The sequence below is a fragment of the Danio rerio genome, chromosome 16, assembly GCF_049306965.1.
Source record: "Danio rerio strain Tuebingen ecotype United States chromosome 16, GRCz12tu, whole genome shotgun sequence".
NCBI classification, from domain to species: Eukaryota; Metazoa; Chordata; class Actinopteri; order Cypriniformes; family Danionidae; genus Danio; species Danio rerio.
The window spans coordinates 7,180,439-7,204,306 of record NC_133191.1 but is presented as its reverse complement, the minus strand read 5'-3'; the positions used below and the strand labels follow the sequence as shown (position 1 = coordinate 7,204,306).

General features: G+C 38.2%; 1 protein-coding gene across 2 annotated transcripts in view; it reads right to left on the bottom strand.

Moving 5' to 3' along the window:
* The window catches only part of arhgef2b (rho/rac guanine nucleotide exchange factor (GEF) 2b), a 70,848-nt gene that overhangs the window by 16,827 nt on the left and 30,153 nt on the right, over window positions 1–23,868 (bottom strand). Inside the window, exons 3-12 of one of the 2 annotated variants that reach the window (XM_021472949.2) lie at window positions 20,618–20,685; window positions 16,670–16,733; window positions 16,327–16,459; window positions 13,156–13,265; window positions 12,919–13,062; window positions 9,295–9,545; window positions 7,515–7,640; window positions 7,307–7,424; window positions 1,983–2,234; window positions 357–433 (exon numbers count right to left, since the gene is read on the bottom strand). In XM_021472949.2, the coding sequence (XP_021328624.1) occupies window positions 357–433; window positions 1,983–2,234; window positions 7,307–7,424; window positions 7,515–7,640; window positions 9,295–9,545; window positions 12,919–13,062; window positions 13,156–13,265; window positions 16,327–16,459; window positions 16,670–16,733; window positions 20,618–20,685 (1,343 nt within the window). The remainder of the gene's footprint in view (window positions 1–356; window positions 434–1,982; window positions 2,235–7,306; window positions 7,425–7,514; window positions 7,641–9,294; window positions 9,546–12,918; window positions 13,063–13,155; window positions 13,266–16,326; window positions 16,460–16,669; window positions 16,734–20,617; window positions 20,686–23,868) is intronic. The other variant, XM_021472950.2, reaches the window with a different exon arrangement.

Genomic DNA, 23,868 nt, shown 5'->3' with positions numbered 1-23,868 from the left:
GGAGAAGTAGGGGTGGAAGGGGGATTCTTCAAAACGAAAATAGCAGTGATATGTAACCCAGGGTTTTTGCAGTAGCTTAGGAGTCATCTGATTGGTGCATTGAGAATTGGATAATGCGGGTCCAGCCACTAGCAGTCATAAGCACGTGATCCTCTCGAAATCAGTTTATAAACAAACTTCACTTCCATTGATGAAGCTCCTCCCAAAAGGCGTTCAAGTGACCAGAAGTAAAGAAAAGTCATTTTAAGGGGGGAGAGAAGATTATGATATGGCCATTTCCAAAAATATACTCAAGCAACTTCAGACTAGTTTTGTGGTTCGGGGTCACATATGGCAAACAGGAAGCTGTGACTCACCAGAGTTGGAAAAACATACTTCTGGTCTTTTTCTTGCATGAACACCAAGACATCTGTCATTAACAAAACGTGGACATCTATAGAGCAAAGAAAAACAGAGTTATTAATAAACCAACCATCAACAATAGTAGAAGTGTAACGGATTACTGTTGATCCGAGATCTGTACGGATCACAACACTCGTTTCGGATCCGCGGATTAATACCTTTTTTTTGAACTTGTAGGTTAATCCAACATTTATAACAATTGCAGAGAGATCGCCAGTCTCCCACGTCATTCAAATCACGTGTATGAAAGCATTTTGGCTTCCTTGTAAGATATGATGACAGGAAAAGTTGTGGTGGGACCTACCCAGGGCTTGACATTAACACCCACCAACACCCGTAAGACAAGCACTCCCACTAGCCACTTTGACTGGTTGAAAATAATTTTCTCAGGTAACAATTCTTAAAAGCAGGGTTCAACAATATGAATGATCCAATATGCATGCAAAGGCGATCTTAGAATTGAGAAGCAACACGACTGACCAAAATAATTGCGTTCGCGCAAGCAATAGAAAGCAGGTGAATACCGAATGAGAGGATAATCACTCGCACTCAACTGTTTAAAACGCGTGCGTGCTCCCGTTTCCTTGCGTGGAGCAACTGTGTCTAGAAACACAGCTGATGTGACCGGTTCTCTTTTAAATAGAGTAGAAAATAAGTGATGAACATGCACCCACAGTATTGCTGCCTTCAAGAGCTCCAGATTTGTCTTTTTTCAAGCAGCATCGGTTGCTTTCGCTTTAACAATTCTTTAAACAGATTATTTATGGGTGTAATGTTAACCGTGCGTGTGTATTCATCCTTTCATTATCGCACAGTATGTTTTTTACCTGCTTTCTTTTGGGTTAATGGTAAATTATCATTTTTTACAATAACAATGCAATGGGAGATTAACTTTTTAAATGTTGTAAGTCAAGAATACAGCATTTGTAGCTTCAGTTATAAACTGCTAACAAACGCTTATTAATGTAGAGATAATGCTTAACAGATAATCAATTCACTATTTGCTAATGCTTAATAAATGGTTGATAGTGTGTAGTTATTATAAAGTGTAACTTTTTTTCTTCAGATCATTCAGAATGAGTTAATAAATGATTAATAAACTGTTTAAATGAACATTTATATATCTTAATCAGGCATATAGTAATAGTTACTTGTATGTTAATAAATGCTTTATTAATTCAACTTCATCCAGTTAAATTAGCAAATGGTCAGATTTTGATTAAAGATTACGAAAACAGCATATGAAATGTCCTAAACCCTATTTTTAACTGTCCAAAATGTGGAAAAAAAATTATTTTTACTCTCTGATAGTCAAAGCAAGTTTAAAAAAATAATTCTATGTTAAATAAAAAATTAAAAAACTGAAAGGAGAAAGTGTTTTATGCAAATTCAGACCACGAGTCCACATATATGCACATTATTTTTCTCTAAAAGTACATCATATCAAAAGATGATACTTAGATTTTTATTCTAATTATGGTGGGTTCCAATAAGCCCAAATAGCAAGGAAAAATAAAAAATGCATGTAAAAAAACGCCGGGGTCCTTAAGAGGAGAAAAACAGTAACACACTAATGGCACCTTTTAGTCTGGAGCCTTGTGCAGTTTTCCACAGCAGCGCTCCTTCATGAATGAGGCCCCGGCGCAGCAGCTCTGCTCCGTGAAAAACTCCTCCACCCTTAACTTTGGTCTCAGCTCGCGGGTCCAGACGGGACTGGATCTCCTGCAAACGCTGTGCTCGCTCTAACTCTTGAACCTGCTGGTCCACGGAGCACAGGAGCTCCCGGATCAGTGTCAGAGACTGAGCTAGAGATTTGCTCTCCTCTTCATTACCTGTGAAAAAAAAAATGTTACAATTATTGTTACATTAACTACCTGAATTAAAAGGTATTCTACATTATTTCAGTGAACATTAATTTTTATGTAAAATAACAATAATTTAGTTTTCAATAATAACCCTGGTGGTTTGATACAAAAGCCTATGTACTAACTCTGTCAATCTGAAAGAATCCAATTTAAAAATCTGTGTTTTATTTAAATTGGTGCATGTAAAACTGGAGATGATGTTTGTAAGGTGTTAAAAAAATAAGACCTCAAAAGGTATACAATATGCAATGTTAAATAATTCCACTCTTTTGTTATAACATACACTCACTTGCCACTTTATTAGGTACACCTGTCCAACTGCTACAATTCACACAGGCTCACCAAAATTGGACAACAGAAGATAGGAAAAGCGTATTTATGCTGTGACAGTCGGATGGTAGGGTCAGAATTTGGCATCAATAACACGAAAGCATGGATCCATCCTGCCTTTTATCAATGGTTCAGGCTGGTGGTGGTGGTGTAATGGTGTGGGGGATATTTTCTTGGCACATTTTGGGCTCATTAGTACCAATTGAGCATCGTGTCAAAGCCACAGCCTACCTGAGTATTGTTGCTAACCATGTCCATGCCTTTATGAGCACAGTGTACCCATCTTCTGATGGCTACTTCCAGCAGGATAATGCGCCGCATGAATCATCTCTGTTTTTTTTTCAACATGACAATAAGTTCACTGTACTAAAATGGCCTCCACGGTCATCTCAATCCATCACCTTTGGGATGTGGTAGAATGGGAGATTCGCATCATGGATGTGCAGCCGATCAGGCCAATCTGCAGCAACTGCATGATGCTATCATGTCAATATGGACCAAAATCTCTCAGGAATATTTCCAATACCTTGTTGAATCTATGCCACAAAGGATTAAGGCAGTTCTGAAGGCAAAAGGGGTCCAACCCGGTACTAGTAAGGTGTACCTAATAAAGTGGCTGGTAAGTGTATGTCTCAGGTGTCTCCAGAATATATCTGTGATGTTACATTTATTCAATTAGCAGGCGGTTTTGTCCAAAGCGACTTATAATTGTGAAGCATTCAATTGATTCAACAAAAAGAGGCAATACACACACCTTCTGGTTGACGCTACAGAGCACTGCGCACCAGAACAGCCCGACACAGAAACAGTTCCCTCCCTAAGGCCATCCTTCTCATGAACATTTGATGATAATAATGGTAGAACCAACATCACTACTTGCTATACACTTTTATACACATATACACTTATTTAACAACACACTTTGCATGCTAATTTGCACATAACAGCTGCACATACAGTATAACGTTGTATATAGTAATATAGCTGTATACATTTGTCAATTTGTATATTTTCATTCATTACTTACTTCTATTTTTAAAACATATTTATTATCTGTTTTTTGTCCTGTCTCTGTAAGTGTTTTTCATATACATATATCATTAAATTTTCATATACATATATCATCATACTGATGATTGTAAGAACGTGTCTGGTGTGAAACTGACGCAAGTGTCAGTTTAAAGTGTCAGAGAGATGAAAGTGTGTGTTTTCTAAAGGTGGTTTGTCAACTCCACTCACCTGTTTGAGGCATACTTCATAAATGCACTTTTTTCTTTTTCTTGTTTTAGATATTGAGTAATTGTAAGAATGTGTCTGGTGCAAGTGTTGGTGTAAAGTGTCAGAGAGGCGAAAGAGTGTGATTTCTACATGTGGTTTGTCAAGCCCACTCACCTGTTTCGACTCAAAATACCTCACAGATCATTTATTTATTATACCATTCAGTGTAAATCCATTCAGTGTGCTGTTTTTGGGGTCTTTTTACAACCCCAATTCCCAAAAAAAGTTTGGAAGTTTTGTAAAAGGCAATAACAAGATTTGCTGATTCTCCCTAAACTTTAATTAACAAAAAAAATACAAATACAAATAAAAGATTTCCAATGATTTCAGAGAGCAAATAAATTGGAAAAAAAAATAAAAAATTGATGCAGCTATCGGACAAATATGTTTACATTTACAAAATACAGTGTGTCAGTGAATTTTTTTTATTTGTACTTTTGCCAATTAAATACAAGATTAAGTTCAAGTTCATTTATTTAAAGCCCATTTAAAAGCAGTCACAAGACTGACCGAAGTGCTGTACATAAGACAAAGTAAAAATTAAAAGACAGAATATAAAACAGAAATAAGGCAAGAGAAACGTAAAAAAATTGCGGTAGAATGAATTATTTAAATAATCTTAAAAAGCCAAGCTAAAAAGGTACGTTTTAAGAAGTGATTTAAAAATAGATAATGATGAAGCCATTCTAATCTCAAGGGCCAAGGTGATCCACAACCGAGGACCTGCCACAAAGAAAGCTCTGTCCCCTCTACATTTCAGCCTAGACTGTGGAACTAAAGGAAGATTCTGATCATGTGACGTAAGAGATCTCGCAGAGTGTAAAGATTAGGCAGCTCTGAGAGATAGGATGGGGCTAGATTATGGAGGGATTTATAAACCAGTAAAAGCACTTTCAAATCAATTCTGAATTGGACAGGCAGCCAATGAAGGCCTATTAGAAGAGGGTTAATGTGGTCATATTTTCTGCTATAACAAATAAATCTAGCAGCAGCATTTTCGACCAACTGAAGGCGAGAAACCTGGGATTTTCACATGTCACAGTAAAGTGCATTGCAGAAGTCTAACCGTGATGTAATGAATGCGTGGACGGCCATCTCTAGAGTGGTGGGATTTAAAAAGTGTTTAACTTTAGACAGCAGACGTAGTTGATAGAAACTGGAGCCAATAACCGAACTGATCTGTGTGTCGAGTTTCATTGGCTCATCAAAGATGATAAAGGAAATTAACAAACTAACTGCTGGTCCCCGAATCCTTTCCACTACAGCTCGTGCGTCGGTTATTCCAGCAACAACAAACTAATTATCTGCATGGGTTCTGAAACAGATTCAACACTAGATCAGTGGTGACGTCAGTTTAAACACCAGATATGAGATTTTCTCTATGTCTAATTTGATTTTGAGTCTTTTGAGTCAGCTGTCAAGCATGCACAAGGTTATGTCATAAAGTTATATAAGGTTTAATGACAAGTATTTATTTAAATTTGATCAGACAACACGCTCACACAACCTAAAACAGATTCTCCCCCTTGGGCACAGTTAGGCCAAGAGTTATTTTAATTTGGGATATTGTGACGTACATTTTCTAAACTCAAGACTACAATCAAGGCATTGAGGGAACACAGAAACAGTGCTTGATACAGAGAATAGCTCTATAGAGGCCGGCTTTGTGCTTTGTAGATCTTTTTTTATAGTTAAACAGCAACCTTTGGCACTAATATAGGCTGAAGAGCTTAAAAGCAGACATATTATGCCCTTTTTAGGGGGAACTATTATGCCTCTTTTTACAAGATGTAAAATAAGTCTCTGATGACCCTAGAGTGTGTGTGCAAGGTTTCAGCTCAAAAACCCCACAAATATTTATCCTAACTCTTTGAAACAGCCACGTTTAGGCTTTGATCTAAATGTTGCCATTTTGGTGACTCAAATATAAAATAATGATAATAATAATTATATATATAAATACATGCTGAAGTTACAGACGTTTCTCAAAATGGGATAAATACAACCCCATAATGACAACTGTAATGTTCAATCAGGTTAAAGTCTGGACTCTGGCTAGGACGTTTTTATGTTTTACTCCTATGACGGCAAGTGGCTTAGAAGAAAGTCCTCTATGGAGACAACAATGTAAATTTTTCATGCGAATCAGGTGTTCACACCAGATGCGGCTTGCGCAAATAAATAGTAAATAAATAGACACATGAACATTTTAAGTGACTTGTCTTCATTCATGCGTCAAATTTGCTTCATTCGCATGTCAAACTCACTTCACAATAGATGCGTATTCAGGGGCCCGACTACTGCCTGCCCGTAGACATTGATTTTACTGAGAGATTTTCTGTGCTTTAGGAAGGCTGAAAAACAGCATACATTCGTTCGTCACTATGACTGAGTTTACTAGATCCTTTCAGAGGTGCACCCAGAGTTGTTAAAAATCTCAGGATGTCCTTCGAATAGAAGTAGGGGTTTACCCCTGGCATCTTGGCCAAATTTGCATATTGGCCTCTGTCCATCATGGCCTAGTAACAACCCCCATCAACCTTAATACCTTATCTTTAGAAGGTATGGTGTGAAAACTCTAATGGCGGATGGCTGTTTCTCACTCAGGGCTGTCTACACTGAGGAAGAGATCGTCACTAATGTCAATCAGTGTTTCTGTAGATTGTTTTTTGTAATTATAAAAAAAATACAATTAATTCATTTCATCATTAGAGGCTGGTTATATTGACACTTGTGTGTATGCTCACACACTTGTGTTTAAAGCCCTTATAAAAGTGATTTTTTTCCTTTTTTTGCATAATAGGTCCCCTTTAAAAAAGTGTTGACACTGCTCTCTAAATGAACTATTCATTAGGTTTGGCCCGTTTCCACTTTCGACTTTGGCCGAGTAGTACGGTACGGAAACGTTCCGTATCACTTTTTCGGCACCCTTACGAAAGGGTACCAAACACGAGAAAGAGTACCAAAAAGCGGAGTTAGACGCGCAGCTGAACGCTGATTGGTTACAGAGATACGTCACAAGCTTGTGGAGCTAGCCAGAATGAAAACAAAGGAACCGCCATGTTTTAAATACACAGCCGAGAGATTACATCGAGATGGATGACCCAAGCTCAAACAAACCTTGTCGTTGTCTTGATGTACAGCCACAAAGCCAAGAACAAAATCTGCCGTGTCCTGTTGTTGTTTTACGAGACCGTCTAAAAGTGCTAGCGGTTTTCGCTTTCTCCAGGGAGCTCGCGATCATGTCTATATTTGATATAACAAACGTCTTGAGCTGATGATAATAACATCCGTGTGAACATACCAACCCATGCCAACTCGTACCGTACTGTACCAGTCAGTGGAAATGGGCCATTTGAGTCAGCTTTAGCTTTATGTGATCAAGCATTATATATCTGAGTATATTCTAGTGCACTGGGAAGTATTCTCACCTTTAGTGTTGTCTAGTATGCGCTGCATGAGCACGGGGTATTTAGTGATGCGCTGAGTGACGAGTAAGATGCACTCTTGGACCCCATGGCGGCGCAGTAAAGAACCTCTGCTTACCCGCTGGACAGAATGTAAGTGAAAAGATATTTCATTAAACACATAATACTCTAAAACACAAATGCTAAAGTCTTTCTCTGGCTGTTCTCTCACCCGTATGAACTGCTGGAATCTCTTGTCTCTGGCCAAAAGCTCCTTGTACAGTTTCACAGCTTTTAAGTGCCGACTGCAGAATTCAACATAGCACTTCCTCATGTCTTCTGCATTCTGACCTGAAAACTGATGCAGGGGAAAAACTGGATGAGAATCATTGATGAACAGAAATCAATAGCATTAAATAGAAATCTAAATGGGGCGGTGGCGCAGTGGGTAGTGCTGTCAATAGCCTGAATCTTCCGTTACAATTTTTTCCATGGCTAAAAGTGTTCCCAACAGACCCAGAAATCAGCTAAGCAGAATGGTAAAACTCAACAATTTAACTCTTTTAAAAAATAAAAAAAGCAGTTTTTGAAAAAAGAAATGAAGTGTTCCTTTAATATTTTAAGGATTATTGGCAAACAAAAAAAAGGAATATCTATGATTTTGACCCTTACGATGTATTTTTGGGAACTGTCAAAATTATACTTGCTAAAAATAAGACTGATTTTGTGATCTAGGGTCACATACAGTTAAAGTCAGAATTATTATGCCCACAGTATACACCCCCCCCCCCCCCCCCAAACTTCTGTTTAAAGGAGAGAAAAGTTTTTAAAACACATTTCCAAACATAATAGTTTTAATAACTCATTTCTAATAACTGATTTATTTGATCTTTGCCATGATGACAGCAATAAACTAATTTAATGCCCTGCTACATTTTTAATTTCATATACTCATAACCACAATTCATATAACTCTAAAGATAATCGTGTTCATATAAACACAATAAATGAGGACTTTTCCCTCAATCCCTGGGTCTGAATGCAGACTCAATGTAGCAGGTTTCTTGCCCTGTCTATTTTAACCGTTAGCCCTGCTGGTAATCTGGAGGATTTGGTTGAACACAGCAGCACGGTGATTTGTCTTAATGTGAACGAACTCCTGATAAAAGACAACCTCCGCCATTCTCCAATTCTCGTACTGCTCTCCTGACAAAAATGCTTGCAGCACACACACAAACAGCTTTGCTGTATCGGCCCTGACAGGTTCGCGGGGAAAAACATGCAACAAACCCCGAGGATCATGGAAACAAACACATGCTACCCTTCATGAATGGCTAAATACTGCGGGCCGTGGGTCCATGGACGCGTCTCACCCAGTCATCAACGTAGGATTTCACAGCTTGGCACTGGTAGGTCTGCTTTGACTTTGGAAAGCACGTGCTCTCATGAATAATTAAGAAGCTGGCTCTGCTCATAGGATAAGAAAACCCTGCTATGAAAAATAATGAGAAACCGACACGTCATCTTTGCACTTGCAGTTTTGGGCTGCGTCGCCGATTTTGATCAGCCCCAAGAATCATTTTAAACCCGAAAGCTGAAATTAGCTGACAAAAGCTCAAAATTATCCAGTTTTCCCCACAATTGAAGCTGACAGGTGCTAACATTGTCTTAACTGATGCTCAACACACACAAATCTGTTAACATCTCCAAAAAAGTACTCGAGGGTTTCGAGAACCTTTAAGGGGGCCAAAAATATCGACCTTAAAATGATTTGAAAGAATTAAAAACTGCTTTTATTCTAGCTGAAATAGAGCAAACAAGACTTTCTCTAGAAGAAACAATATTATAGGAAATACAGTGAAAAATTCCTTGCCCTGTTAAACATCATTTAGGAAATATTTGACAAAAAAAAAATCACAGAAGGGCTAATAATTTAGACTTCAATTGTATGTAAAGCCTCACTACAAGATTAGCCATGCAACGTTACGTGAGACTGAATGTCAAATATTCACCTGCTCCACCAGTATATCGCCCAGCTTTTGAATGGTGAAGTTGCGGTTGCTGTTGGAGGCCAGGCTATTGCTTCTTCTCTGCAGTAGCTGGCTCAGGAAGTTTGTGTGAATCAACAGCAGCTGATCTAAGCAGGGAAAGATGGCGTGAACTACACCCATCTCCATCATCACCTCCTCTAACATCCCTCGGCGAAACACCCCCTCCATGATCCGCAGCGTTCGCACGTGGTTAAACTCTGTCTGAATCAGCTCTGAAAAACACAGACGTCATCGACTCATTAAAAATAGCAGACATTAATGTTCAGCAGAGCTCCTTACTCACACTTCCCAGCAGGCACACAACAATATGAGACATTATATTAGTTATTAATTATATATTAATATTAGGTTAGATTTAGGTTGTGATGTCGGGTGACCAAAATTCAATGTCTAGCCAGCATCTCAGGATAACGTTATTTTGATGTCCTATATTGATGTCAAATGACGTTGATATTTGGTTGATTTTAGGTTGTTAAAAAGTGACCAAAATCCAACGTCGAGCCAACATCTTAAACCAACATCATATTGCAAGGCTCAACAATAAGGACTGCCCGGTGGCCCAGGGTGCGTGAGAGACACTTGGGACAGTAGACCGGATCATTACTGGCCCAATTGGGATAGTGCTGCCTTGTCACTTACATTTAATTTGTCTGACTATTTGTCAATTGCGTGCATTTTCAGTTTGTGCTTTTAAGTCTTTAAACACTACTTTTTCTGTGATGTCGTAAAACACTATATTGCTTTCCGGTTCCTCTTATCTAATTGAGCATGCTATTTTTTTCCATAACCTGGTAACAATCAGTACAGCAAAGAAACGGCAACATGGCGGCAACATCAAATTATAAGGCTAAAAGAAAATGTCTGTTTCTAACATCTTGGAAGTAGACATTTACGTGGGAACAACACGACAAAATAAAAATGAAGTGATGTTTTGCACAGTTTTCCGTCAGTTTGACAAGCCAGCCACCTTTTGTTAAATAATTTCAAACCGCAATAAAATAAAACTTTTATATACTTTTTTGTATTGAAATTCTAGATTTACAGACTTTATTTTTGACACTTTATCTACAATATGTGGCTAAAAATAGCTATTAAATTCCCTTTTTTTTGGTGGGGCCAGTGAAAATTTTGGCAGGAAAAGTAAAAATCTGAACCACTGGCCCGATCAGACCAGTAGAAAAAATCCTTAGCGTTGAACCCTGTATTGACATCAAATACTGACGTTAATACGTCAGGTATGGCAACCAAAATCTGATAGACGTCATAGGGATACTGTCCACACCACGTCAAGCTGTAACATCATTAGACGTTGGAAAGTGACCAAAATCCAACATCTGCCTGACATCGGTCTGACGTTGGGTTCTGACGTCAACCCGATTGTCATATCCACCCAAAATGCAACGTCCCATTACGTTGGGTGTAGCCTCCTGGTTAAAAGATGATTGATCCATGATTCATTTATTGGTCACATTCCATAGAACTATTACACATCATTGCATCATGAATAACCGTAAGAGAGAAAATAAACAAACAAACACAAATGAATCCCGAAAATTAAAACACTAAGCCAACATCAACAGTTATTCAAACATTAATCTTAAACAAATAAACCACATTAGCTTATTTTCTCTTAAACCAGGAGCTAAAACTCATAAACGGGGAATATATGAAGCAGCCGTACACCTGTGCCTTTTTTTTTTTTGCATGTTTCACCTTGCGTTCTATGCTTGGCGTGCTTTGCTTTACATACATTACTACATGTGTCATATATCGAGTAGGCTCCGTAATCTGGATGCCAACAACTTAATTCATTCAACAAATCAAACTATATACAAAATACAACAAAATAACAAAAAAATATCAAAATCGTAAACAATAAACTAATACATTATTTCAAGTTTCGTTACATCGAGGAACAACGTCAATCTGAGGTCATGGTAACGTCCTGAATCCATTCTCGAATGTTTTTGGAGATTTGAATGCAGAATCAGTGCGGTAGCGCTGGCACCTCTTCTCAGCAAGAAGGTCGCTGGTTTGAGCCTCTGCTGGGTCAGTAGGTATTTCTGTGTGAAGTTTGCATGTTCTCTGCGTGTTGGCGTGGGTTTCCTCCGGGTGCTCCAGTTTCCCCCACAGTCCAAAAACATGTGCAATAGGTGAATTGAATAAACTAAACTGGCCGTGTTGTATGTGTGTGAATGAGTGTGTATGGATGCTTCCTAGTGTTGGGTTGCGGCTGGAAGGGCATCCGCTGTGTAAAACATATGCTGGATAAGTTAATGGTTCATTCCGCTGTGGCGACCCCTGATTAAAAAAGGGACTAAGCTGAGCAGAAAATGAATGAATGAATGCAAAATCATCCAATTCCTGCCAATTTTTAGTTTAGTTTTAGTTTGTTTTCTTGTATAGCACATTTTACTACCACAAAATGTCAAGCTGTAACATCATTAGACGTTGATATTTGGTTGGTTTTAGGCATTGGAAAGTGACCAAAAGCCAACGTCTGTCCCACATTGGACACTGACATTGGTCTGTCGTTGGGTTCTGACGTCAACCTGATTTTCATTTCCACCCAAAATGCAATCAATCTGACGTCATGATGACGTCCTGAATCCATTCTCATATGCTTTAGAAGATTTGAATGCAAAATCATCAAATTCCTGCCAATGTTCAGTTTAGTTAGTTTATTTTCTTGCATTATTATATTGCATTTTACCTTAAAAGGATAGTTTACGCCCCAAAAAAAATAAAATCTACTCACTATCTACTCTTTCTCAAATGGTTCAGTTTCAGTTTCCTTTTTTTGTCATTCAAAACATCAAAGTAGATGAAAGACAGAATGAAATTAAGTTACATCGACACTCAGCAACATTTATAAATATATTTAAGAAGAACAACTTATACAGCAGAACACACTATAAAAACATAATGTAATTAATAAGCTTTGTGATTCATGAATAAAATTCAAATATATAGATATGCTCATTAAATATAAACCAATTAATTATGATTATAAACCTTTGAGTTTATTTCTTCTGTTCAACAAAAAAGAAGATATTTCCATAGATTTTTGAGCCCATCGTTTAGTCTATTTATTTACTTATGTAAATGTGCGTAATATATATTTGTTCAGATTTAGAAATTAGGTTTAGTAATATTTAGTGGTGTAACCACAGATACAAGAGACACTGGAGCATTTTAAAGCCGCGATTCATCAGCACATTTCTCGTATGTCAGCTTATAGACAAACCAGCTGATTGACGTGACTTTGAAATGCTCCAGTGTCCCTGTATCTGTGGTTACACTCAGTAAACATCGGTGAGTTCGGTGAACTGATGACCTTCACAGCCAATCACAGTTATTTCTGTTGAGCATGTGAACACAATGGCAAATCAGCGCTGTTTAAGAATGCGCTCACATGTTAGCGAGAAATTTTAAAAATTTCAGTAGCAATTGTTTTCGAATTCCAGTATCGTGACAACCCCATACCACAACAAATTATATTAATAGTAGCAGTTAAGTCGAGCAGAATTAAAACAGCAGATTTACCAACTGTGTTAGAAATAAAAGGAATAAACCAAATCTAACCGTATATGACATCTTGTCTCTTGATGACATCTTTGCGTTGAGACTGTAGATAAGAGGAGTCCACAGCCAGACTCCAGGAATCTGCCGCAAAATCCTTCCCGTCCCTCTCCAGCTCTTCCATCATTGATGTATAATACGTTTCTCCTGCAGAAAAATGTGTGTGAGATAACAGCGAACCACAGATATGCGTGCTTTCTGATCTGTATGCTGTTTCGTGAATGTTTTCAGTAGTCGTACCTTCATCGTTAAGGGACTCCATAGACATGGCTCTGTTCCTGAAGTTCAGAGAGTCGGTGGAGTGAGACAGAATCCGCCGCAGGCCAATAGGAGAGTCATCGTTTAGACTACTGTTAACAAGAAATCATTAGTAAATGAGAGCTTTGTGGAGGAGCTGTTCAAATATTCTTCATTCTCACACTGTTAAAACATTTATCAAAAATGCAGTATCAATATATCGTTTCAGCATCGATATCGCAATGTGATCATTCGCAATAGACACATCACAGGATATGCAATGTTGAGTTTGTATCACATTTGCACGTGTTTTTGATGCCTGTGATTGTACATTCACTGGCCATTTTATAAGGTAACCTACTAGTATCAGGTTTGACCCTCTTTTGCCTTCAGAACTGCCTTAATTTCTTGTGGCAGAGATTCAACAAGGTACTGGAAATAATCTTCAGAGATTTTGGTCCATATTGACATGATAGCATCATGCAGTTGCTGCAGATTTGTCGGCTGCACATCCATGATGCCAATCTCCCATTCCACCACATCCCAAAGGGGCTCTATTCGATTGAGATTTGAGGTTACTGTGAAGGCCATTTGAGTGCAGCGAACTCATTGTCATGTTCAAGAGACCAGTCTGAGATGATTCACGCTTTATGACATGGTGCGTTATCCTGCTGGAAGTAGCCATAAGAATATGGGTACACTGTGGTAATAAAGAGATGAACATGGTCAGCAACAACACTCAGGTAGGCTGTGGTGTTCACACGATGCTCAGTTGGTACTAATGAGTCCAAAGCCTGCCAAAAAAATATCTTCCACACCATTGCACCACCACCAACAGCCTGAAACGTTGATACAAGGCAGGATAGATCCATGCTTTCATGTTTTTGTTGCCAAATTCTGACTCTACCATCTGAATTGAGTCTGTGCAAATTATAGCCTTGGTTTACTGATCTTAGCTGACAGGAGTGGCACCCGGTGTGGTCTTCTGCTGCTGTAGCCCATCTTCCTCAAGGTTGGACGTGTTGTGCGTTCAGAGATGCTCTTCTGCATACCTCGGTTGTAACGAGTGCATATTTGAGTTACTGTTGCCTTTCTATCCTAAAAAAAGATGTGTTTCCAGTTCATGTTGATTTCATTGTCTCCACAAACTGGAAAATGTGTGATTATATGTTCTTTATTTACGTTTATTCAGATGGCTATGTAAGCGTTTATGTTTGTGTATAAAGGTTCTAATTGATAAGGCACTCGACATGCACTATCATCAACAAACTGTGTGATTGAGGCGGTGCACCGCACAGATCTCAGAACTACACAAATACACTTTATTGAACATGTACACAATCACATCACATATATAGTATATAACTGAAGGTTATCTATGCTTATATAGTAACTTTAACTGTTAAAAACTATTAGTTACTAGTTAGTTAATTACCAACTAGTAAAGTTATGGTAACTAATATCTCATTTTGATTGTAATACAATAATGTACAACTTTTGTAAAGCTGCTTTGAAAGCATAATTATTGTGAAAAGCGCTATACAAATAAACTTAAATTGAATTGAACACAATAAAAGCCTTCTTTTTATGCACACTCTTCCCTCTTTCTAATAGACATCTAAATATTAAGGGCTTGGCTAAAACAAGACAAAATTTGGGCTGTCAGTGAAAATCTAATAAGGGTTTCCAAATAGCCCAAAACCAGACTAGTCATTAAATATGCAGATTAGTATTATCATCATCCCTGTGTTTAGTGTGTGTTAAATGCTGCTCTTAGAATCACTCTCCATCTCCTCAGCGCCTGCGGTGTGCAAATAAACTGCACATAATGAAACCGCTTATTATGAAAACCCTTTCCTCTTCCTCTTTCCTGAAAACACAGCTGGAAACACCCATTTCCCTGGATTTCTTTCGAATCATAGGTGTGAGAAATCCCTGCTGAGACATAGGGGTTCTATAAACCTTTAAGAATGTTTTTGCCTCTTGAAAGTGTATGCCTTTGGCATTATTACAATATATAATCAGTAAGGATGCACCGATCCCGATACTTGGATATTTTTGCTGGATCGGGAATCGGCCAGCTGGTACTGATCCAAATCCGATCTTGCGCGTGCGCTATAATCTGTGTTATTTAGAAGCCAACAAAAGCCATAAAGGTAGCTTATTATAAGGGCCTAGAAAGTTGTCATGTGGCCTACTAGATCCCAAATTTTCTGAAGGCTTTCTACAGTTTAATGTGATGTACAGATGAATATTCACGTGATTAAATTCATGTTCACTTCAGCTCTTCCATCCGCTGCGTCTGTCAATCATTCTCCATTCGTTCACAATTTAAACTGCGCGTTGCGTTCAAAACACTTTCTCCAAGACTATTTGTTCCTGTTAATATAAGTAATCAGTGGAGAAATGCATTTAGTTTTGCATTAAAATGGTTCATTTGACCTGCAACAAGGAGTTCATTGCTGTTTCTAAGTCATGTTGCGCTGTGTCTGTTAGATCAGCTGATCGCGATAGAGAGGGTTATTACCTGCTCTACACACACAAAGTAGGCCTACCTTAAATTTAAAACTAGAAACGGCTCAATAATACATTGGACAGATCCTCAACGCACTTGTTTCCTTTGCTCAGTGATGCATAGAGCGCTTCATTAACGCATCCGGCTGCGTAGACATGATATGCACCGCTCCATAACATTATTCTGTAACATTTAAAGTTTCTGTTCTCTCATCCTTCAGACTGAGTTTATTCTTCCGAGGGGAATACTTTCTGTGCAGTGAATAGTTAGTAAAGCCTGGCTCATTGTGGTCAAAGTAATTGATTAAATTAATAAAAGTGAAACTGATGGGCGCAATATGGATTGTCATTAAAAGAAAATTATTTAGCTTAATATAGGCTACTTTGAAACTGTGAATATTTCACTGTCATTTTATACATATCAATATTTCATTTAACAGATTTTGAATTTTTATATCGAGATCAGATCGGTTCCAAACAAATGCTATCGGTGCATCCCTAATACTCAGTGGCATAAAATGTTTTTAAAATGCTAATAATATTACTTATATCAATGATATCTGTGATGCTATATCACACAACAAAAATGATTGTAATAGGTCGATACAGAAGCCGTGTATATTCCTAACACAACACACTCTGATGGTGTATTTCATTTACCCTGCAATGTTATTGGTGGAGACGCTCTTGTTGAGGGACAGCGAAGAGCGTCCTTTGCGGGAACCAAGAAAAGACTGTCTCAGTGTCTCTGACGGGTAAATGGCTGAACTCGGCCTCTCCTTTAGTATTGGATCTGGCAATGGTAAACCCAGTAATTAATCAAATGCGATTGCAATGCAATCTAACAACAACAAAACTTCACATCAAATGACATCACAGTCAGCTCACCAACAATACATTGGTTTATAGGTTTTGTATTAGTATTACTATTATAAATTACTTACAAAAAAATAAAGTAAACATTAGAAGGAAAATCGGTAGGAGATGACAGAGAGAAACTCACTTTTGCTGCGGAGGGCCACGTTATGTAATGTTGCGGTGTTCCTGCCCAGAGCCAGCCTCTGTTGCTATAATTTAACAACATGTTATTAAATGATTTCATGTGCACAAATATATTTGAACATATGAAACAATTTGGTGAGACGATGAAAAACATTACAACATACATGTAAAATATAAAAACCAATATAAACTGTGAAGGCCCTATCATGCACCTGGCACAATAAGGGTGCTTTCACACCTACACTTTTGTTTCGGAACGTATCTCGTTTGCCCAGTTAGCGCGGTTCGATTGGCATATGTGAACAGGGCAATCGCGCTCTGTTCCGCACCAAAGTAATCGCTCCGAGATCGCTTGAATGAGGTGGTCTCGGCTCGATTGAAACGAACCCTGGAGCGGTTCGATTGCAGTGAGAAAGCGATCCGATCCGAGCGCGGTTATATCACAGTGTTTTATGGATATGTAATAGGCTTACGGCTATATGAAGAGAGAATTATGAGTAGGGCGGGAAGTTTCGTGAGTCTCCGGATGCCCGCAAACGAGTAATGATCTCCCGGTAATCTCGCGTCTCCCTCCCAGTCCTCAAATAGGCATCGTCGCGCACCCTTCTCACCCCTCCCCACCGTGTCTCTCCTCAGACACGTCACGCGCGCGCACCCTGTCAATCACCACCAAACCACCACCTCTCCTGACAGCTGAGCGGGACGCTGCAAAATAAACCCTGACACTCTGACCAATGTAAGGAGAGTTTACTCGCACGTGACTTGTTTTAGCTCTTTTGGTCCGATTAGAAACTTTGCAGTGTGAAAGCGAACCGCTCCAAGAGCAAAGAGCAACAATGTAACAATTTTAATCTCTGTTTCGGAACAACTGAATCGATTCACAGGTGTGAAAGCACCCTAAGACACAAGATGTGTTTGGCGCGATTTGTTGCTATTTTCAGACTAGCGCAACAGTAATTTTCCCGCTTTGTGACACATTGTTTAAATAACAAATCCATTTGCGCCGCTTTGTGGACTCATGGGTGTGTCGGTCTAGAAAAGAGGTGTTAGGGCACATTGTTGGCGCGTTGCTATCTTGAGGAACTAAAATAGACCAGCTGACAATAGACAAATAGACCAGCTGAAAGCAAGAGTCCAGCGCAGAGCGAGTTATTTGTGCGCCTTAATCGCTTACACATTGTTTAATGCACACAGGATGTAGAGCAATACACATATAACTTTATGAATGAAAAAGAATTAAAGGTATTAAAATATTACAAACATTATTATTTTCTACATGAATATAAAAACCACCATCTCCATGCCTTCTTCATCTCTATAATGTTATTATTATACAAAAAAAGGAAACTGAAAAAGGTTTGGAACCACTTGAGAGTGAGTAAATACCTTTCATTTTTTTGTGAACTATCCATTCACTATCCATTGATAAACATGCAATCATAGTAGCTTAAATAAACCAAACAGATATCAAAAACATATATTTTTTTACACATTTATTACACCTTATTCTTAGGGTGTACTGACTCTAGGCTATCCGAATCATGCCCAGGCACGTTAGACCCCCATTTCCAGGTTTGTTTGACAAGTGTGAGTGCTCTGAATTGCGCCCGGCTGCATTTCAGTGGCTGGCCCCGGCCCAGTTAGAAGAGGTGTGCCAAAGTGCTGTTCGGTTGGGCTTTGGTGTGGTACGCTTGTCGTGTGAGTGCAAAACACGCCTGAGTGCGAAACTGAAGACCCAACGTTACTTTTAAAGGTCTGTTTCATATAAATTTTTCAATCATTCTTACTTTTCAATGAACGTGAACTCTCATAGTTTATTAAAGATATTAACCCCTCACTGCACATCAACTGCACCTTCAGCAAACCTCCTAATATGTGCAACACAATGACTTTCATGAACATTTCAGCAAAGTATTTAACTCTGTGTCACTGCATAAACTCAAAATAATACAAAACAATACAACTAAAGCAATCTCCATTGAGAGTGAGAGCGCTTCTTTGAATAGTCGCATCATCAATCACGTAAGCGTGATCAGAATCAGAAGGTAAAATTGCAGTGTGAGTGCAGGCCGAGGGGGAGAGGGGAGGGGGACAATTGTGCCCGGGCATGGTTCAGTGCAACCATGCCTAGTGTGAGTACACCCTTAGCCAACCAAGTATGTAGATGAACAGATTTATTACAAGCTGTACAAATATTGACCAACACACATCAAATATAGTCAACTGAAGCTCTTGCTTGACATTCAACAAGCTTCAATGGTTCTCATATGTCAGATAAGCCCTAATTGCTCTATATATGTGTGTAGTCTAATGTTGATTTGAAAAAAAGCTTAAATTGAACCTGTTCATCATACAGGGCTCGAAATTAACTTTCTTACTTGGTAGCACCGGTGCTCCCAACCTGAAAAATTTAGGAGCACCAGAAAAAATTTAGGAGCACCATAAAAAATTTAGGAGCACCCACAAAAAATGAATGATATATTTGACAAGTTGTATATTAAGGGATTTATTGTATTTGAAAACAACATCAATTGGGACTAACAAAACCCAGAAACAACTATCTAACTAACGCTGTGATGACTTAATATTTGTGCAATAATTCCAAAATGAATGTTGAATAATTATAAAATATTAATGATGACGATGATGACAATAATAATAATAATGAATTATATTTCTTATCATCATGCTGCCTTGAATGTGCTTTAATGTAAGTTATCTGCTATATAAAGTCCTACTGTTACTTTATGAAAAATAAATTGATGGTTTGCATCAAACACAAATGAAGCGTTGTAGTAAGAAATATTTATTTTGTACTATTGTTATATATGCATGTCAATTTAATAAATAATACTTCTGCTACAAAACAAACAAAATAATATAATAAATCATTCAATTCAATACTGTAAGCTGCAAAGCAGTCATCAGCAATTAAATAGAAAAATAATTTACACCTCAAGAAAGAATGGACAAAAGAAAGGAAGAAAAGTCTAACTTTTACAAGTTTTGGTTTCGGTTCGAGTCGTTTTAATGCTCAGCCTCGTCATGCGCTTTATTACATTTTTCTGTGTTTGCGGAAAAGCATGCGAGTCAGCCGGCCCAATATGAGGGGGGCAGAGCAGGATTCTCCCGATGACCATCGGCGCAATACATAGCCAGCCAATAATCAGTTTAAACTCAGTAAAGGCGAGCCTCTTTGGCGATGGTGATTTAGCGGACATTTGCACTGTTGCAGCCTGATCTGACGAGGAAACGTATGAAAATGTTACGAATTGCCGTGAGATTGTGTTGGCTGAACACGCAGTGCATGCAACGCATCGAGATTCAGTGTACTATTCACTCTTCAGCCGTTTGCATTCCCCGCGGTCACAAAAGCTCCCTCCCTGTCATCTAACAGCGGAAAGTCTTGAGTGATTGACAGCTAATATGAATCAATATAGTGGCAGGGAACAGCGATTCAGCACGTTTTTAGAAAAAAAAACCAAAACAGGTCGCACTACAACCATTACATGCAGTCGCACGAATGCTCACAATATATATCATGAGGTCGCATAGCTTAAATTTCGGGCGCATATGCGACCAAAATGGTCGCAATTTCGAGCCCTGTCATATAAAGCGTCTTTAGAAGTGACACTCTTCCATTCACACACTCACTTTATTTGGTTCAATATATCTTTAGACTGTGGGAGATGAATTCTGAAGTTAAATGAAGCTTTAGCTAGTGTTACAAGTGCAGGATTCTAAGGCAGCAGGTATCTATCCAGAAGATGACCATCAACCAATAGGTGTTAGTATGCAAAGAAGGTGAACACACGCTCTGCACATCCCATAACAACATTGCCTTTTAGACAAGAATAAGTCAGCTTCCATCCAGTGTGAACTATTTGAACTATATGTTTTATTCTCACTGTTATACTCTAGAGTGAATTATCCCTCCATCGTCTCTTACCTTCTGTTTCATCTTCGCACAGTTGGCCAATGTGTCTCGGCAGCGGTTATGAATGGTCACATTGCAAGCTGGGTAAAAGAAAAACAAATGAAAATAACATTATTAAGGATTAAGCATAATCAATCATATTAAACAGATTTGTGCAAAAGCTGACAGGTTTTTTTTTTTTTAAGTTTCTCTAGTCTTCCTTAAGGGGCGAGGCAGTGGCGCAGTAGGTAGTGCTGTCACCTCACAGCAAGAAGGTCGCTGGGTCGCTGGTTCAAACCTCGGCTCAGTTGACGTTTCTGTGTGGAGTTTGCATGTTCTCCCTGCCTTTGCGTGGGCTTCCTCCGGGTGCTCCGGATTCCCCCACAGTCCAAAGACATGCGGTACAGGTGAATTGGGTAGGCTAAATTGTCCGTAGTCGATGAGTGTGTGTGAATGTGTGTGTGGATGTTTCCCAGAGATGGGTTGCGGCTGGAAGGGCATCCACTAAAAAGGGCGTAAAAACTAGCTGGATAAGTTGGCGGTTCATTCCGCTGTGGTGACCCCGGATTAATAAAGGGACAAAGCCGACAAGAAAATGAATGAATGAATAGTCTTCCTCATCAGATCAAGGTGTGCGTTTAGTGTGGTCTGTCTTAGAATTTGTGTATAGTTTAAGTATTTATAGTATATGTTAAGGATGCACCGATACTGGTGGCTTTTTTTTTTAAGTATAGATTTTAGATAGAAAAGTATGAAGACAACCCACATATTACACACTGCAAATTTTCCTCTGCAAAAATATCAAGAGAAAGAATAAAAAAAAATACTTTTAATATGAGTAAAAAATGTTAAATTATATAAAGAATGGTTTGAAAATTGGTTACTTTGACAACCTTGTGTTTAGCCAGCAAGAAAAGTTGGTAGTTTTCATAATTACAAAGAACCTGTCCTAAAATAATTGGTCTCACTGAGGCATTACTTGGAAAACTGCCACATCACTAAATAAGGTATCGGTATCGTTATCGGTATTGGCGAGTACAAGAAAAAAGTATTGAACTCATACTCTGTCTTTTAAAATATGGTATCTTTGCATATATGTATAGTTAGTAGTTAGTATAGTTAGATTACCACTCTGGTATGTTAGTTATGTAGTTCTTACATCCAGTGTTGTTTTCACATTTTTTATTATATTTATTTTTGTAGCACCGTGGGTCTACGAGACACGACATTTCACGAGGTGAATTGGGTAAGCTGAATTTTCCGTAGTGTATGTGTCTGAATGGGAGTGTATGGGGGTTTTCACAGTGATGGGTTGCAGCTGGAAGAGCATCCGCTGCGTAAAACATATGCTGGATAAGTTGGCTGTGTCGACCCCAGATTAAAAAAGGGACTAAGCCGAAAGGAAAATGAATGAATGAACAGCCCTGCTGTGTGTCTATGGCAGACTCGGTCTCTAAAACAGCAGTATGCGTTAGTCCAAAGACTAAATACTGTTATATCCAGTAAAATGCTGGAACTATTTCAAGTGTTATGATTTAAATAAACATCCAGTGCTGAAACTCTGAGGTGAGCAAATTGCAGCATGAGAAGTAAATCTTTTAAAACAAATTGCAAATGTATTATAAATAACAGAATGCTCTCTTTATTGAAGCTGACAATGAATTGGAGTTCATTCCGTGCCGATTAGCTGGATTCTCACAATGCATCTCTTATTTACATTCGGTCTGCATTTTATTGGTTATAATGAACAGATTTGTGTGGATGCAGATTTGGAACAAAGCTCATACTGAACATTAACTTTGGCATTTTGTGTGGTATTGAATGGATCCTGATTAACATAAAGAGCTCTGATTGGCTGATGTCTAACAAACATGTATGTGATTGATTACAATACTTGCTTCTGGAAAATGATTGAGTCTCTTTGCAAAGCCCAAACATAAATGCGCACAGAAGAGGTACCAAATCTATACAGTTGAAGTCTAAAATTATTAGCCCTCTTGAATTATTAGCGCCCCTTATATATTTTCCTCATATTCTGATTGACGTAAAGAAGATTTGTTCAACACATTTTTAAATATTATAGTTTAATAACTCATTTCTAAAAACTGATTTATTTGATCTTTGCCATGATGACAGTAAATAATATTTGACTAGATATTTTTCAAGATACTAGTATTCAGCTTCACGTGACATTTAAAGGCTTAACTAGGCAGGTTAGGGTAATTAGGCAAGTCATTGTCTCGATGGTTTGGTCTGTAGACAATAAAAAAATAAATATAATATAAGGAGGCGAATAATATTGACTTTAAAATGGTTTCAAAAAATTAAACACTGCTTTTATTGTAGCTGAAATAAAACAAGAATTTCTCCAGAAGAAAAAAGATTATAGGAAACACTATGAAAAATTCCTTGCTCTGTTAAACATCATTTGGGAAATGTTTTAAAAAGAAAACTAAATTACAGGAGGGATAATAACTGTATATTGTATGCATTTTAGCACAGAGTAGGTGAGTCATCTCTTCTGTAATGTGAGTAAGTGTATTTGGTGTAAGTGAAAGTCAGTGCCATCTCTCCTCTAAACAGACATGTCTTTGTTCTGGTCAACCGCAGCCCTAAGGGAAATCTCAGAGCTCTGTATCTGATTCACCAGACTGACAAAAACATACAATCACATTCACACACGCTATTGTACATGCAATTTACATGGACTCTCTGTAAGCGTAGCATATCTTATACTAAGCTAATGGAAGCTTTCTCTAATTCCACTACTATTTTACAAAGTATCAGTTGACAGGCTCGCCATTTGGTTGTGTTAAAATACCAATGTATCCGCTTGTTAGGTGGTGACGTAATTGTGACGTATGTAATACTGTTTTCGAGTCCAAGCCGCAACTCATTTGAGTGGAGAAATCATTGGTTTATGATCACGTTTTATTCCTATCACACATTAAAGTTAATTTTATATAAAATCATAATGTACACAACAATCTCTGGGCTTGCTGCATAACAAACACCAAAATTTTAACAATTTATAAAACATTAATCACTTTCTGGCTATCGGATATTAGGCATGGACATATATACTGCCATCGTGATTTTCAAAAGCCTTAAATCGCTTTGTAAACGTTTATAATCACTATTTCATGAGTCTCCCCATTCAGTTGAATAGAGCGCTTGGACCCGGAAGCCGTTTCGCGTGAAGTCACACTTAACAAGCGGATTTTTCTTTCTTTTTTAATAAAAGACCAAAGTATTGGTTGATTTTTTTGTATATGCTTGTCGAT